Below are 16,874 nucleotides of genomic sequence, written 5' to 3' on the forward strand. Positions count from 1 at the left end.
TTTTTTTTTCAGAAGGGGTCTCCAGAACTAATTACAGTGTTGAATATATGGGCTCATCCGGGATTTCCTAAGTAGAAACACACAAGCATCCTCCTCATATTCAGTTTGGAATGGATCTTACTTATTGTTTCCTAAAAACTATTCAGCTACAGTTTTGTTTTTAATAAGAAATAAAATTAAGTGTCGTCCCCCACCCTCCCTTTTTTAACGATGGTGTATGCACAGTGTAAAACAAATGGCTTCCTATTCATTTGCAAGTCTCCTTAAGAAAAACTTAAGGGAAATTTAAGGTGATTCTATGAACTTAGTGAAAAAGAGGTTTTAAAAATACTGCAAATTTCTTATATATATGATAGATAAGATTACAGAATATCAGTACCTCCTCTGAGAGTCTGTAGATAAAAATTTTGTATTGCAGGCATGATCAAGTGAAAAAGCTATTTCAGCCTGCAGAGACATTCCAGCATCACAATTTCAGAGCTAGGATGTTATACCTTTAAAGGAAGCCCTTCTCCCCATATCTACATAACACATATCACTCCCTTGTTACGCAAAGTTATGAACAGGTATTTTTATTGCTAGATAGAAGTGAAATTTTAAATACATAAATAGTAACACTGAATGAAAAGGACTTAGAAGTTCTTTCAATGACTAGATATGGGTTTAGTGTTTTCCTATCAAAAACTTCTGTGAGTAGAAACATACATTACCATTAGTTCTTGGAGGCAGAGATAAATAATAATTGCTGCCACAATTCACTATACTGTAATTTCTCTATGTGGTAAAGAAGCCGATTCTGCACTCTAGTTTCATAGAGAAATTAATATTTACTTTTTGTAATAAAGTGTCCTAGCTTTTGTGAATTGCTAAAGCTTTAGCCCAACATTCAATTCTTGGTTCTAATTACACATTTTCTGGGCTAACAAGAATGGTAATGTTGCAGAGGAGAAGAAAATAAACTTCCTCTAACATTCATTAAGGTTCCTGTTTAGGTAGCAAAGAAGAAAAATAAAAAAAAGAAAAAAACATTAGTACTAAAGGGACCTGGAAAGGAGGCACTGCTCGCAACACAAAAAACCTGAGCTCATACGGGATCAGAATATTCTCTATTCTATCTAGCTTAAACGAAGTTTTAATGTATTTACATTACATTTTCAAATCATATATCTAAGTTGCGGACCTCCAAACTTTGCACCTACAAGTTAATTTTATATCCATTAGTTGCTGCTGTTAAGTTCGCACACATTGAAGTCAGAGTCCCCTGTGTTGGCAGACCTTCTGTTCAGGGGTTCCATCACCTTTGTCTCATAAAACATGACCCTAGGCATGACCTCAGGCCAGGTTTCCTGTCTACAAGGTATGCTGCCAACATCCTTGTCCCAACATGGTAATCCCTATGTGTCTCTGAAAAGGCACTGGCAGACAAACATGACCCAAAGACCAGTACAAAGCCTACATAGTTTCCAGTCAAACAGGTACAAGATAACACTTTAACACTTGCCTTGTCGTTTGGATTTCCATATTCCCACCCTATCACAGGGCAGCCTGCCACCCTAAATGTAGCTTAATAAAGATGCCTTTCTTCATTTTCACTTGGCTGTACCCAGACATATTAGCACATTCTCACACATGCAGCTGAGTGGCAACTTTTATGAGGCCTACTTTGACAAACACTTTAGCAAAGCATTTATGCAAGTACGCATTCTAACAAGCTTTCCAGCAATCCCTTCACTTACATGCATCATTTTTCACATGAAAAAGGTAGTTGCACACATATAAATGCATATACATCCAAAACTAATTCCCAATTACAAATCAATAGAAATTTTAAGTTTTATTATTGGTATATTATACTCTTGGACTGTCCAGAATCTCTGATAATGCAGGCAGACAATACTGCACCCATATGCAAGAAATGATCCTATCCCTGCTTGGAAAGGAGGTATCGCTGTGCCGAGTCTCATGTTGGATTGCTGAACACATGAGTATCAACAGTCCTTTCAATGAAAGGAAATCTCCCAATATCTCAGTGGTTCATAAAGCCCTGCAAGAAAGTAGTCTCAGGTTTTATAATCGTCACTGCTTTGTGACAGACATCAGACTGGATGTGCTCTTGTCCTGGTTTCAGCTGGGATAGAGTTAACTGTCTTCCTAGTAGCTGGTACAGTGCTACGTTTTGAGTTCAGCATGAGAAGAATGTTGATAACACACTGACGTTTTCAGTTCTTGCTAAGTAGTGTTTAGACTAAGTCAAGGATTTTTCAGCTTCTCACGCCCAGCCAGCGAGAAAGCTGGAGGGGCACAAGAAGTTGGCACAGGACACAGCCAGGGCAGCTGACCCAAAGTGGCCAACAGGGTATTCCATACCATGGAACGTCACGCCCAGTATATAAACTTGGGGGACTGGGGGCAGGGTGGGGGGGATCACAGCTCGGGGACTAACTGGGCATCAATTGGCAGGTGGTGAGCAATTGCACTGTGTATCATTTGTATATCCCAATCCTTTCATTATTACTGCTGTCATTTCATTAATGTTATCATTATTAGTTTCTCCTTTTCTGTTCTATTAAACCGTTCTTATCTCAACCCATCAGTTTTACTACTTTTCCTTATTTTCTCCTCCATCCCACTGGCGGGGTGGGGGGAGTGATCGAGCGGCTGCGTGGTGCTTAGTTGCTGACTGGGGTTAAACCACAACAGCTGTCTCAACTGCCATCCTGCCCTGTTTGGAAACCCATATGGTGAGAAGACTCAGATGACCTTTCTGACAACTCCCATATATATGGTCCATGGGTAGAGGTTTTAGAGGATGCTGTCCAAAACCTTGATCATGACTCTGCTCGCTGTGGACTTGCACATCCCAAACTGGTCATTGAGCAATGGGAATCTAGGGTTATAAAACTCCAGGGGCTGAAAGTTGTTCTCTCAAACACGGTTGTAGGCTTATCTATTTCATCTAGCTACATGGTTCCATGGAACCACTACATGGTTCTGCTAAACAAGATTTGTCTCCCACAGCCTGGAAACCCTGGCTAACCAGGGACTAAACAGTTCCAACGATAAAGACTCACAGAAATTCATTATGCCTGTCTTCTTCCTCAGATGACAAGACATCCAGAAGAGTAAAAAAAAAATATTCTTTTGCAATGTCTTCCTGGAGTACTTGTCCCAGACACAAGGTTACATGTGCCATTCTCTCCATATTTTGCCTCTCTGACTGATATACAACTTGAAGGCACCAGGGCTCACTTGTAGATTAGCAGGCACAAAATAAGCAGAAAACAGAAACAAGGCTTGCTTCCTTGTGTGAGGCCACATGTAATTGTAAAAGCCACAGCAACATGCTACCATTATGCATGTGAGCTACAGTGTGGTATTTCATGAAGGGGTCCACTGGAAGCTCACAGTCCAGAAAGCAAATGACGCTGGGATAGCTTTCTTTTGGATAGTTTCAAAGCACAGGCCTAATAGGGATGTCCGGGCCAGGGAACCAGCCTAGATCTAGTTCAGAGCAAAACCCCTAAAGCATGATGAGAATAGCTACAGCAACCTTAGCAACAACTGCTTTCATCTACTCATCTGCTTCTTTTGTGCTTCACTACTTATTAATGCAGACAAAGCCTAAAACTACACTAAAAAACCCCTATATGCACTCAAAAGTACTTAAAAATGAAAAATAATAAGCGCAAACCCGAATGCAGTTTGTGTCATTGTGAACAGTAATTATAACTGCACAGTGCTACTCAGGAATATTCTGCATTCTTGTCGCGTGCAAAACTGTCTCAAGTTGAGGAATTTCACTTAATTAAATTTATTGCCAATTACAAAAGCTTTAATTACTGATTTGGGTATTGAGAAACAAGACAAATAGTCAAACAAACACCCAAAGAAAACATTTTTCCTCCCTCTTTGTCTGTCTCCACTTCAGACACTTCTCCTCTCTAGTTCCCAGTCTCCTTGCTTTTGCCATTATGTTATACTCAGTTCCTTTGGTAAGGTGATGGGTGGTGCAGGAGAGTGGGGTTAGTGCATAGTGGCTTGCTCTTTTTGCCTCTCCTTGTTTCTTACTCCTTTCAACTGCTTTAGTGTAGGTCCTCCACCAGCCGAAATCCCCTCAGGGACTGTACCTGTCCAGCATGTATTTCTCCATGGGTTGCAGTCCCTTCAGAGGAGTACCTCCTCCTGTGTTTTCTTTTGTGTGTCCTCACACATCTCCTGTCTTTCCCTTCATGCCTACTCCATTATCTCCCCCTCTATCTCCATTTGTGCATTGTTTTGTGTCTCCTGCATCACCTTCGTGCCTCCTTCTGTGTCTTCTTTTGTGCCTTCTCACATGCCTCCTCCTGTATCTACACTTGTGCCTCCTGACATGTTTTCCTTTGCGCCTCCTCCTCTGCTCTGGTATCTCCTGTCCCTAGTAGCTACTGACCTTTCTTAAATATGTTTTTGCAGAGGTGCCAGTATGCTCTTCTGTTTAGTTCCAATTTCAGTTGTGCAGTGTCCATATTGTCCTTTGTGGAGCTGGCTGGAAAAGGCTGTACCTAACACAGGGCAGTTCATGGTATCCTCCCACACAGGTCAGCCCTGCAGCCCCCCTGCTATGAAACCCCTGCCATTTATGCCACATACAATTCTAAAGGTGAATAGGAAAAAAAAAAAGAAAGCATCTTCTAAAGCTCAGCTATAATGATCTATGGAGTAAATCATATGAATGGCAATGGGCATTGACAAAAAACATCTCTTGTCCTCAGTACTTGATAAACAAGAATAACTTAGTTTCATATGGTTAATCTCTTCTAAAGAGCTACTTACAGATGCATTAATACTTGCGGGAGATGTATTCATTTCTGAAGAACAGATCCCAAGACTACATATATATGTTTTGTTACATATACTGGTCCCAGAATAAGAACTTTGGCTGAAAAGACTATATACTTCTGGAAATTAATTAAATTTGACTTACCATAACAGAATCCAGTTTTTGTTTCACCTTCTGCATTCTCATTGATGCTCTTGCAACACTGACAAACTGATCTGCTGGACACATCACTGAATTTCTTTGTACAGGAATTTCAGAAAAACTGCTAAACAACTGTGGCCCTCTTGGCGCAGCTGTGGTAAGTGATGAACTGAGATCTTTTACAAGTTCAGCTTCCTGTTGTGCAACTGTAGAAATACCCAATATTAATATGTCAGGTGAAGCCTTACATTGCCATGGCAAAAAAATAATTGAATGATCACTGTTATTTTGACAGTCATGCCTTTAGTCAAACACCATCAGAATGTGTTCTAAAAGTGCTATAGGGAAAACCTGAAAATGACATGAAGTTTTCCCCCTACTACCCTATTTCCCCCTAACCCTTCCTGATCACAATGTCTCCCTTCTGTTATCTGTGTTCAGTAACATCTCACACAGAACTGGTATTTTTGTATTGCTTATAGTGTTCTCCATGAAGAAATATTGGGGGGTGAGGGGGAAGAGAAAGGAGTTTTTCAAAGGCAAAAAAGTTACAGAACTTGCAATGAGTTCCAGTCAGCTATTTTACTAGGTACATTTCACATTTTTTCCAGCCTAGTTCAAGTGAGCTTCTTATACTTGAGTAAAATCTCAGAAGTTGCTAGGCATATATAGAAGCACAGGAGGCATTCTTAGGAGGTAGCCTGCTCTAGAATAGGATAATTTTGATGAAAGTCATGCTCACTGTCATTTAAACAAGTTGTGTGACTTTTCCAATTTTTTGTACTGTGGTCTCAAGCCAACAAAGGTTAAAAGAATTCTTCATGAAAGTTTTGTCCAAAAGGATATTCATAAAACTGTTGGTGTATGTAAAACACATACTGTTCGAATCTTAAAAACTGTGTCAGTGACTAAAATAAGTATTACTATATGATTAACTCTTTCAACACTAAGGCATTAAGACTACCTTCTGAAAGCAAAGTGTGTGCTTTTAACCAAAAAAGGAACAAAAAGTTACTAACACACAATGTGGAAAAGACCACAACCTATGCAAAATCTTACTGTTACCAGTGACTTAGTTAAGCAGTCAGATGATACAAATAACTACCAGTGTGATATCTGTGTGATCTCTAAATATACACACACATATATATTAAACTACCCCACTAGCTTTTTAAAGACTCACTGTCTGCTGAACAGTCAAAAAATTTTAGAGAAATCCTTCACCCGAAAAATTTTCCACTGCTCTCTAGAATGAAGGTATCTTACTGGGTTGAAGTTTACAACTGAATACTCATTGTAAAGTCATTCCACTTTATTTTCCTGTAAAAGTCAACCAGTTCAACAGACAAATAACCTAAACTGTGAGATTTGATATGAGTAATCTCATTACTACATGTTATTTAAAAACCAAATGTATAAAGACAGGATTAGCTTTATAAATCTATGTTCACTGCAAATATAATTCAAACAAAAATCTGTTACAGATATGCAAAATTTATTGCATAATTCATATTAACACTATCTACTGTCTAGATGCAATATGACATCTGAAAGCATGTCCTTAATTGAAACAACGACACTACTAAAGCTAACCACAAAAACACCACTATCAGAAAAGTCTGCAAAGGACAGTCTGAATTTTATTTTGTATATAAAAAATTCAAAGTCAGCATTTATCACTATTTTCTCTTTATTATAACATGGGGAATAAACATCTCTCTCACATAATCACACCACAGGTGTAACACCTGTTTATTAAAACAATCTATACTCTCTCACTCATTTCTATACAGCTCCTCAACATTATTTTGTAACATAGCCAGCACAAAATACTGAGATTTCTATTAAGCTATTCATTAATTTTCAGAATTATAGTATTTTCTGGCTCCATAATCCACTTTGATACTGAAAAGGGGCTTTTAAATATTTGTATGATGCCACCTATATATGGTAAAGTGCGGTAAAAATCACACAGGATGAGAGAAAATAACACATTTAAAGTTGAGGCTGCAAGGGACCTCTGGTGACTGGCTAGGCCAAAGTCCCTGCTCAAAGCAGCGTCACCTACAACAGGTTGCTCAGGGTAATGTCCAGTTCTGTTTTGGTATCTCTCAGGAGAAAGATATATATTATCATCAAAAGACTGTTTTCATTTTCCTTCAAAAGAACTACAACTACTAGCAAATCACTTTTAAAAACAAAATATTTACAGGTGTGTTTCAAGAAAAGTTGTACTGTACCTTTATAATCATAAATGTATACAAGTATTGGCTGGTTTTGACCAAAGGCACAAAATGACACCATGTGTTCATGTGGATGAAACGCAACATCACGAAGTGGCGATGTGAAGGAGAGTTCAGAATATATGGCGACCTGATCACCTACAGAAGTGAAATGTTTATTAATACCATGGAAACGTATTTGATACAGCAAAATAACAGTTGATTAAAGCTTGTATTACAACAGTGCAGTGACTGCCACAGTAAATATATATTCTTCAGTTAATTTCCTTATTGAAAAGTAGTATTTGGCATAAGACAAAAAATATTGCATGCTTTTAAGTTATTCAGTAAGTCAGAAAAGTTAGTGCTGTTGCAACAGCTGCAGGAAACCCCAGAGGATGCATCAAGTTAGCTGAGGTCTCTTGTTCTGATAAGCAAGTTCTGGAAAGGTGGCGTTCCACAGTATTTGTTTGTGCTTGCATTTTACCAAAGATAGCCATCTTAGTTGTGGATTTCAATTATATAATACTGACAACAGGAGTGAAAGTTGAGCACAAAACTATTAAAAAAATTTTAAAAATTAGCTCTTTGGCTGATGGCATTATAAACCCAAGTAGAGAGTGTAAGCAAGAGTCAATGCCCAGTGAAAACATACTAATAAAGTTCCTCCCTCCTTTTACTTTTATTCTTTTTTATAGTTTTCAGACACATTATGTAGTGGCATAGAAGTGAGCTAATATAGTTGGAAACACGGAAAGAAATTCAAAACAGAACTGTTAGTTCGCTGCCAGTTTTAAAGTATTTACTTATTCCTTTTTAAAAATTATATAGAACATAATTAGAGACAGAATATAATGTCATCAAAACCAAAAAGTGTGTTCTGCTACCTTCTCCTGTTACTTTTGTCCCTTTTACCTCACTGTACAATGAAGATGACAAACCCTTTATCTTACATTTTCTTAACCAGAAAGATTTTGGTAGCTATTTTGAAACTAGTCAGTTTGGGAAATAATTAACGAAACATTCAGAGTCTCTGACCACCCTTGGGAAACAGATGGAAGTGGTTCTCAACAAAAGCCTAATTCCCAAATCCCCAAAAACACAACAGAGACTGATTTGATTTAAAACATTATTTGTGCATTCCATTTTAAGACCTTCATCCACATGTAAAGAATTGCAATACACAAAAAGTTGAGCTTTAGGTGCTCCATTCCTACTGGATATTACAAATGCTACCTCTGCCTATTAATTTCATCTAGAGAATTAAATCTTAGAGATTAATAATAGCTATTGAAAAGGTGGAGCTAAGGCTACAGGATTTAAGAATATCTTACTGAAGTTTTATTCCATATCAAAACTGTTTCAATAAAGCTTACAAAACCGTTTCCCTGTCAGCCTTGACAACCTGGCTTAAGACCATAGAATAGTTAGTCACCTGTTTCTGGATTCCAAACATAAGCCCTTCCATCTTCACTTCCAGAAAACAGGAACGTGCCACATGGTGTTAAGGTGCTGTGAATCTTTTCTCTGTAATTTGTGGCACCTATGTATTTCTTTGTAGCCAATCTAAAGATAAAGAATAGTTTGCACATGTAGCAGATACTTTCAGAATAGACAATCTAACTTTGTGTGTCAGTCCACCCCTCTACTGCTCAGAAAAATCAATACACCTTGCATCCCAAATAGATATGCAAGCACCCACCTTTTGCAGAGTGCAGTGTTTACCCTTTCTTTCCCTGGCTTTCATAATGCACCTGAAATGATAGATGAAAGTGTACGTCCTTGTCTTTCAGTAGCAAATGGAAATACTCAGATTAAGAGAATGGATATAGATGTAGTAATTTGCATTTTCTTGATCCTGGGCTTTGCAAAAAAATAGGGAAATTGGCACTGTTACTCCAAGCTCTGCCAAAAAAGTTTTCAATATGCTTCCTGAGCTTGTTTACATCCCAGTAGTGCTTAAATTTATCCAGCAGCTCTCTTTAGACTAATGTCTCCTTGGTTAAAAAAAAAAGCAACAGTAGAATCAACAAATTTCAGACATCAGCGTTGATTTACTATTAACATCAATATTTTTAGTATTATTTTGCAACTTTGGTATCCTAATCTTAAGTCAGTGAAACACTACTGGTCAGCATAGTAATAATGACCTACCAATGAACTGTCAAACAGTCTGTAGGCATCAAGTGAGAGAGAACCTACAAAAGGATTTAAAGAAGCATAAGTGAGCTTCTAAGAGGCTCTCTCAAACATGAGGTACAGCTTGGAAAAAGATGTGAAAGTTCAAAATGGAGACTAATACTGCAGTAATACTACAATGCAGAATTCAAAGCAAGAAAAATGGCAATAGGCCATGACAGCCCTCAAAGACAGAAGACAGTAATTTTTAAAATATGTTACTGCAGAAACAATGGAGGTATGCTGGCAGAAGTGCAGAGCAGTTAATATGACAGGAAAATTATTTTACACAATATTCTGAATAAATACACCCTGCATACAATTCTGTTTGGCAAGCAAGAGAAAAGGATGCTTTAATAATCACAGCGCAAGACCATATTAGCCCAAATAAGAGGTTTTGCTGTGTAAGATAGTATCTCTGAAATGTCATATAGAAGAGCTCTGCAAGATGTAAAACTAGCCTGCATATGAAACCCTAAGGAGAGGTCTGAACCAAAATCAAATCACTGATCACATACTTAAGTGACAGGACAGCAGCATTATCCAAAAAGATCAAATAAAGCAACTTGAAAGAGGAAAGTTAAGAACAACTAGCTGTCAATCAAAGTGAATTGTGTTGATCTGTGACCTCCACCCCCTCTTTTCTCATGTAGGGAATGAACAGTTAATGCTGACGTGTAAAATTATCACTGCTGAGTATCTAACCCTGTGGTTTATTGATAGACTTAAGCCAATGTAACTGTGGGCTGCAGTCAAAGCAGCAGTCCTGCTGCTGTCCTCTCCACCCTTATTTTCCCAGGCTCTCCCTCATTTCTTCTCTAGTGTTTGGGCAGCTATCAGATGAGTTAGATCAGATAGTCGATTAAAATGAAAATTAATCATTTGTATTTGTAGGCTGATTTTCAGTCAGATCAGTTCACTGATTTGACTTACCCTGCATCGAGAGATCTCTAGAGCTGATAAAAAGGAAATGCTAGGAATACATGGCCAAAGGTGTGGGAGATAGGAGATGGTGCGTCCTATGGATAAACTGGCTTAAAATAATTGTGAAATTGCACACCATATTAACCCTTTCTTAAGAGATTAATATGTATGTCCATTTTTCCCTCTCAAACTAAAACTCTCTGCACTTTTTAGGAATGGTAGTAATAGAAGAACACTATCTGCTTCAAAAACTATAGGCTCCCTCTGTTAATCCAACAATTTCATGCTTCAATTGAGTGGATGGTTTAGCCTTCTAACATAGTCATTATAATTTATCATTTACAGTAAAAGATGAAGAGTGCACTATAAGACTGGAAAGTCTTCAGCTAGTTCAAACATCCAACCCATTATATTACTTAGGAGCAAGATTTTCTGAGAGAGTATGTATATGTACAAAAGTATGTTCTAAAAGAATGTAGTTTCTTGTGCTATGAGAGCATAAAGGTATTTCCCCCAGGTAATTTCATGCAGAACACCAGGGACCTTTGATTTTCTGCATGGCAAGGGGTGGAAGGGAACCCATGAAATTAAGGATCAATCATTTAGAAAGAGCATTCATATCTTTAATGTGACTTTCCAGAAGAGAATGTTCAGGTGCATCTTACTAATAAGTGTAACGGATAGGAGTGAGAGTCTTCTCGGTTTCACCCAGTGAAAGGGCAAAGGGGAATGGACACAAATTGAAATACAGGACATTCTGTTTAAAATTAAGAAAAAAATTCTTTTACTTTTGAGAGTGAATGAACACTAGAACATGTTACTCACAGAAGTTGTAAACTCCATCCTTCCGGATATTTAAAACCCAATTGGACAAAGCTCAGTAACATGTTCTCACACTTCGATTATTGGGGTCAGACTGAAAACTCTCCAACCTCAACAAACTTAAGTGATTCTGTGACCCCCTTGTTTTTTTATTGTAGTTTATTATTAAAGAATTACGTTCGTAACTATTAAAAATGAGAAAATCATCAAAAACTAAGTTAAAAATATCTCACAGCCTGCTTAATATACCATAATACGTACATCGCTGCATTTTTCAGTATTTATGAATACAATCTTCATTCCATTTTATCATCAAATTTCCAGAGTCTTAACAATGAGAAACTAATGCACAAATAAGTGTTAGAATTTCAATGTTATTTTCACGCCCAGATTGCATTTTTAAAAGTGATTTCAATCTTCAGGAGACTAGTCTTTTCCTTCATGCAACCTTAAGCTCCCAAGTAATCTAGTAATTTTTGGATATTCTATTCTAAAAGACTTACCCAATATCATGCAAAAGGTCTGTAATACAGCAGTGTTTTGAAACCATTTCCTAACCCTAATATTGCTATCCTTGATTATTAGGACATCTTTCTTCTCCACAACTACACATTTAATAGTTTTATGGTACTTTATTTCCCCAGGTAAATTTTAAAACAAAAAGGAAGTATGCACTTGTCACCAAAAATCTACTTACATTCTGAGATCCATGATTCTCAGGGTACTGTCTTTGGCATGGATTAATAAACGTCTTCCATTTGGATGCACCTCCAAATGATTTATTGGTGTTCCTTTAATATCATTTTCTTTTATTTCCTATAGAAGGAAGGAAAACAAATTAAAAAATTTATCTTTGTGTTTTAAAACTCATGTTTTTACACATTATTATTAATTTTTCTCTCGCATTACTCTTTTTTTTTCCCATTTAATTCTATTTGGTTAAGGAAGAAATTTGTTCCTATATTAAGGCATTATATCCTAGGCAATCAACTTTTCACAATGTCAAGGCAGATTCTGCTGTGACCGAACTTCTGAAATAGTTGATGACAGAAATGCTGACTAAACATTAGGCCTCTAAGGTATGAACAAAGGTGATTTGTAAAGCCTGTGGTCTATTTTCTTGCTGTCTCTAGAGAACAACCTAATGCATTAGCTTTTACCTGTTAATACAATGCTATTAAGCCTCAAGCATTTTCATATTTTATATACAAAAAATTGAAGTCACAAATTTTAAGTTGGTGAATCATAGCATGTTCGATTTTGTACCGTTATTTAAAGAAAATACATCTTTTCAGTTAAATAAGTTAATGTATAAAAAAGTTTGAATTCAAATCAAATTACTTGGAACAGTTAACATAAAAATTACAATGCTAGTTTAAGAAACCTGTATACCTTATTAATTCTCCAGTGTTGAAACAGGTGCTGAGAACTTCCTTTGACAGATGTGTCCCAAACTATTATCAGTCCTGAACTATCTCCTGAGAACATGTGGAGCCCTGTGAAATAATAACGTTATAAGTAGAAGAATACAAAAGAACTAATACAGAAAAAGATGTATGAACAAGAAACGACTTTTTTCTGTTATTTTTGTGAATGGGTAAAAACCAGTACTTTTCTCTCTTGCTATGATACACTCATTGCAGCTACATTTTGCTCATACTGTATGACATAAGTTGATATCGTAAATTTGGATTCAGCACATAAGTCAGATACTGGGATGCTGAATGTTCTTTTAAGTTTTTTCATTTTTAGTCATATTCTAGAATCAGCAAAAAATAAGCACTTATAGCTCAATGAGTTTCACATGACAGCCTAATGCTTACCTATACATTCACTGAGAGCATCTTGAACAAGAACAAATAGTGTTTTCCAACAGTTGTTCTTAAATTAAGCACAAATACTAATTCTTTATAAAAATGCAACTTTGACCGCTTTGTGGCACCTACTCCAGTGAATACTTCCCAAAATGAACCACCTGATTACTAATAATATCACTAATACCAGAAAATCAAACACTTCAAGTATCTTACTCATTTGCCCATCTTCAAGTCTTCCCACCCTCTATCAGAACACGTCAGTACCTTTCTCTCACTTGCTTTCAGCTGTTAATCTACCAGATAACATTGTTCACAATGGTCAAATTTCTGTCCTTTTCTCTCAGTTTTTCACATTCTCTGTTAATGTTGAAAAGTTCATCACCTTCCCACTTCTTCAGTCTAGCATTAAAATTCTCACTATCTAACTACTGCTACCTCATATGGTGGAGCTATCTTTGCTACTGTTCTGATCATGCAATCTCATGTTCTGAAGTTCTGTTCCAAGAGTTTTCCAGAAGCTGGTTTCAGATTTCCTGCATCTGCTTTTAAGCTGGCATATAATTCTTCCACCTAGATGAATCCTAGCCAAACCTGCCTTTTTTCCAACTTACCTCTCTACACTAACTGCTAGGCTTTTCACCTGCATCCTATCCTGATGCATTTGTCTCCTCTGAACAGCAGCATTTGTGCTTTTTGTTCTGCTAATTTCAGTTTCAATATGTACAAAACACTAGCTAACCAATAATAGCTAGTTATAGGGACCATGAAAACTACACTATGACCAAAGTTTGCCCAGTCATCATTGCCTGATCACTACACATTTGTTTGCCTGTTCTTTCTACACTTACTTTCTCTGATTACTCTGAATTTATATCAGGGACTATGTGTCCCTTTATGTTCATCCAAATAAGGCACCATACTAACATATTAATTGCAAACACAGCTAAAACTATTCTATTCTATTATAGCATTTTACATTGCCTCTATGAAATAAACCAAACTAGTAACACTTATGTTGGTTTTCAACTGAAGACTATTTGAAAAAGTAATACCAAGTACACACCTTCTGCATCAAAACAAAGTGTGTTGATGAAACTTTTGTGACCATCAAGCTCCTGTAGCAGTTGCCCATGGATTTCTTTCACATTTGCATTCCAGATTCTAATCACTGAGTCATAACATCCTGTCACGACCAAGGAGTCAGCAATTGGGTGGTACTTTGCAGTGTAAACAAATGAAGGATGCGGGAAAACTCTCACTGCAGATGCTGCCTGCATTTCTATTTTCCACATTCTAAAAGGAAAGGATGTTAGGATATCTACTGTATAAAACAATCACATACACAGGTATAACTGATGCCATATTTCATGCTAGTGCTTCTAGAGGCAAATGCTTGCAAACATTTAGCACCACCTGTTTATCCTACCAATATGTTCCACCTGTATTTAATCCTTTAATATGGCACTTTCTAACAAGATTAAGATACATTTACTACTTTACATAGTACTCTGTCATCAAAGTAAATTCATGACTACTTACTTATTTTGCACATTTAAAAATACACATAAAGAATTCCATGGAATGGATTGGTTCATTTCCTTCAGGAGTTATAAACAAATTAAGACATTCTGGGGTATAATTCATTTTGCAGGGGAAAAAAAAAAGGTAGAACAAAAATCCCACAAAGAAACATTTAGGACTAATATAAATATAAAATCATAGGACTAATATAATAGGACTAATAATAATATAGGACTAATATTTAATAATAGGACTAATATAAATAAAACTCCAGAAAGTTTTAAAAGAACAATTACCTACCACACAGTGATTGTGATCTCAAGGATGTTTTCTTCACATAAATTCAGTTCTTACTATTCAACTATTTCCTATCCTTTACCACCCATAGCTGTAAGATCAGATTTTTCTTAGGAAGTGTTTTTTGTTTGATGTGATACATTTTATGATTGAGCCTTCCCCAAAGATGAGTCCATAAAGAATGAAATGGTACCTGGATCATGAAATACAGGTGGGCAGCACATTTCAGAGAGTGCTCAATTACAGTATGGAATTTAATTGTTTGAATGCCACCCTTCCAGGTGGGGTGACTACCTCTGGTGGCTGCTGAAGGAATTCTAAGCTTACTCTGAGGCGACTTCATTACAAAATTGCAATCCCTTATAGCAATTAACTTGCAACTTCATGTGCAAAGCACACAAGGAGTCTACCTATCTTTTAGAATGGTTTTGCCTTAACAACATAAAAGGTAATTTGTTGCTCACAAGTAATGTAAGACTAAAGCTTGGGAAGGCTCAAGGGTAACAAAACACTACATGAAGAAGAATTTACATAAGTTCCCAAATCTCTGTTCAAGTTGCCTTAGAACTCAGCATGAGAGATGATCCAAGTAATAAACTGATAATGACTTTAAAGCAATGGGGTGCCTTTTGGTCCTCATCCTTCAATTCTACCATGTTTCAAAGGCAAAGTGCTCCCAATATGAAAGAGAAAAAGAAACTCCTTAGCTAAACTAAGACTTTTTAAGGACCTTAAGCAACAGACAATAAATACAGGAACTAATCATTTGTACAGTGACTATGCATAGTACACAGAAAAGGAGGCAGACCACTACAGTTTCAACTTGCTGCCACAAATTCAAGAACTGAGGAACAGCTGGGCCTTCTTACAGGTAACAGAAATGACTGAAATAGATATTTACTTCAATACAGAAAAATTATTTAATGTCTTCCAAATAGAAAATAAAAACATGAGCAAAGCTCTCAAAATACTCTTTATGCCTACATACAAGCAGCAAAAAAAGGCAAAACAGTTCCACACATACAATATATCATTTAACAATTCTTCTGGTATTTCATTTATGCAACTGCCTGTAGCATTACTGAGTTGCATAACAGAAACAACAGATAGGGATCTGAAGAGCTAAAAAAAAAAAAAAAAAAAAAGGCCTATGAAAACCTATGAAGTTGCTCGTAATAAAATTGTGCAGTGTCACAGCCATATTTTCATCTGTTTCTACAGTTTTGATCATTTTGCTTTTAAACCTTGAACAGATTAGTATTTTAACATTAGCACTGCACTGAAGTACACTTTTTAATTGTAGAGGAAAATGTGTACACATTCAGTCTCAGAAATAAAACTATCAAGTTTCATTTTTAGCAATTTAATTTGAATTATTTAACTAAGTGTCCAAAACCTAAAATACCTACAAAAATGCAGTGTGGCCAATTTACACACATAACTAGAATCTTAAATTTTCAATTTCCTGCCTCACATTCAAATTTGCAAACTTGATACTGCATTCATAGTACAGCAATTTCTCCAAGGAAATATTCCAACTGTCTCAGCAACTTTTTGAAATATAAAGCTTTTTGGTTTTTTGCTGCACTGTAGATTTAGACACTACAGTTTTTGGAAAAGCTTTGGTCTCAAATACACATACATTAGAAACCAATAGTCAATAAAGTGCAATTAACTCCACCACAATTTTTATATTATTATAGAGTAAGTCACACTGTAATCAATCTTTAAATAAAATGTTATAGCAGTTTGTAGAAAGACATGAAATCGGACCACTTTCTTTTCTGCTTCTGATGCTACCTGCCAGAACATCTGCATCATACTGACCTGACAGTGCCATCAGAGGATGCAGTAAGAAGGTGTTGATTGTCTTTTGACCAACAAAGATCATATACTATGTTAAGGTGACCATAAAATTCTCTCAGGAACTTCCCAGAAGGAATTTCATACACTAGTGAAGTTTAAATAGGAAAAAAAAATATCTGTAAGTATTTACAATCAATTTTATGCAATTATTAGTGCAAAGTTTAGTTTAAACTTAGGCTGAGTTTCTGCTAGCCTAAATCAGCTCATTTTCTTTATCTTCTCAGAGAACAAGATCAAATAGTTGCTAGATATGCATGGGCACCAAGC

General features: G+C 36.5%; 1 protein-coding gene across 9 annotated transcripts in view; it reads right to left on the reverse strand.

Annotated features, from left to right (window-relative positions):
- Positions 1 to 16,874, reverse strand: part of AHI1 (Abelson helper integration site 1) — a 99,840-nt gene that overhangs the window by 58,761 nt on the left and 24,205 nt on the right. For all 9 annotated transcript variants that reach the window (XR_007505988.1, XM_049799840.1, XM_049799841.1 and 6 more), the window contains exons 12-18: positions 16,569 to 16,692; positions 13,987 to 14,216; positions 12,499 to 12,602; positions 11,804 to 11,922; positions 8,618 to 8,748; positions 7,201 to 7,341; positions 4,964 to 5,166 (exon numbers count right to left, since the gene is read on the reverse strand). Coding sequence is in view for 8 of the 9 variants with exons in the window: in XM_049799840.1 (XP_049655797.1) it covers positions 4,964 to 5,166; positions 7,201 to 7,341; positions 8,618 to 8,748; positions 11,804 to 11,922; positions 12,499 to 12,602; positions 13,987 to 14,216; positions 16,569 to 16,692 (1,052 nt within the window). In the remaining variant the exon portion in view is untranslated. The remainder of the gene's footprint in view (positions 1 to 4,963; positions 5,167 to 7,200; positions 7,342 to 8,617; positions 8,749 to 11,803; positions 11,923 to 12,498; positions 12,603 to 13,986; positions 14,217 to 16,568; positions 16,693 to 16,874) is intronic.

Source organism: Accipiter gentilis, chromosome 5, assembly GCF_929443795.1.
Source record: "Accipiter gentilis chromosome 5, bAccGen1.1, whole genome shotgun sequence".
NCBI classification, from domain to species: Eukaryota; Metazoa; Chordata; class Aves; order Accipitriformes; family Accipitridae; genus Astur; species Astur gentilis.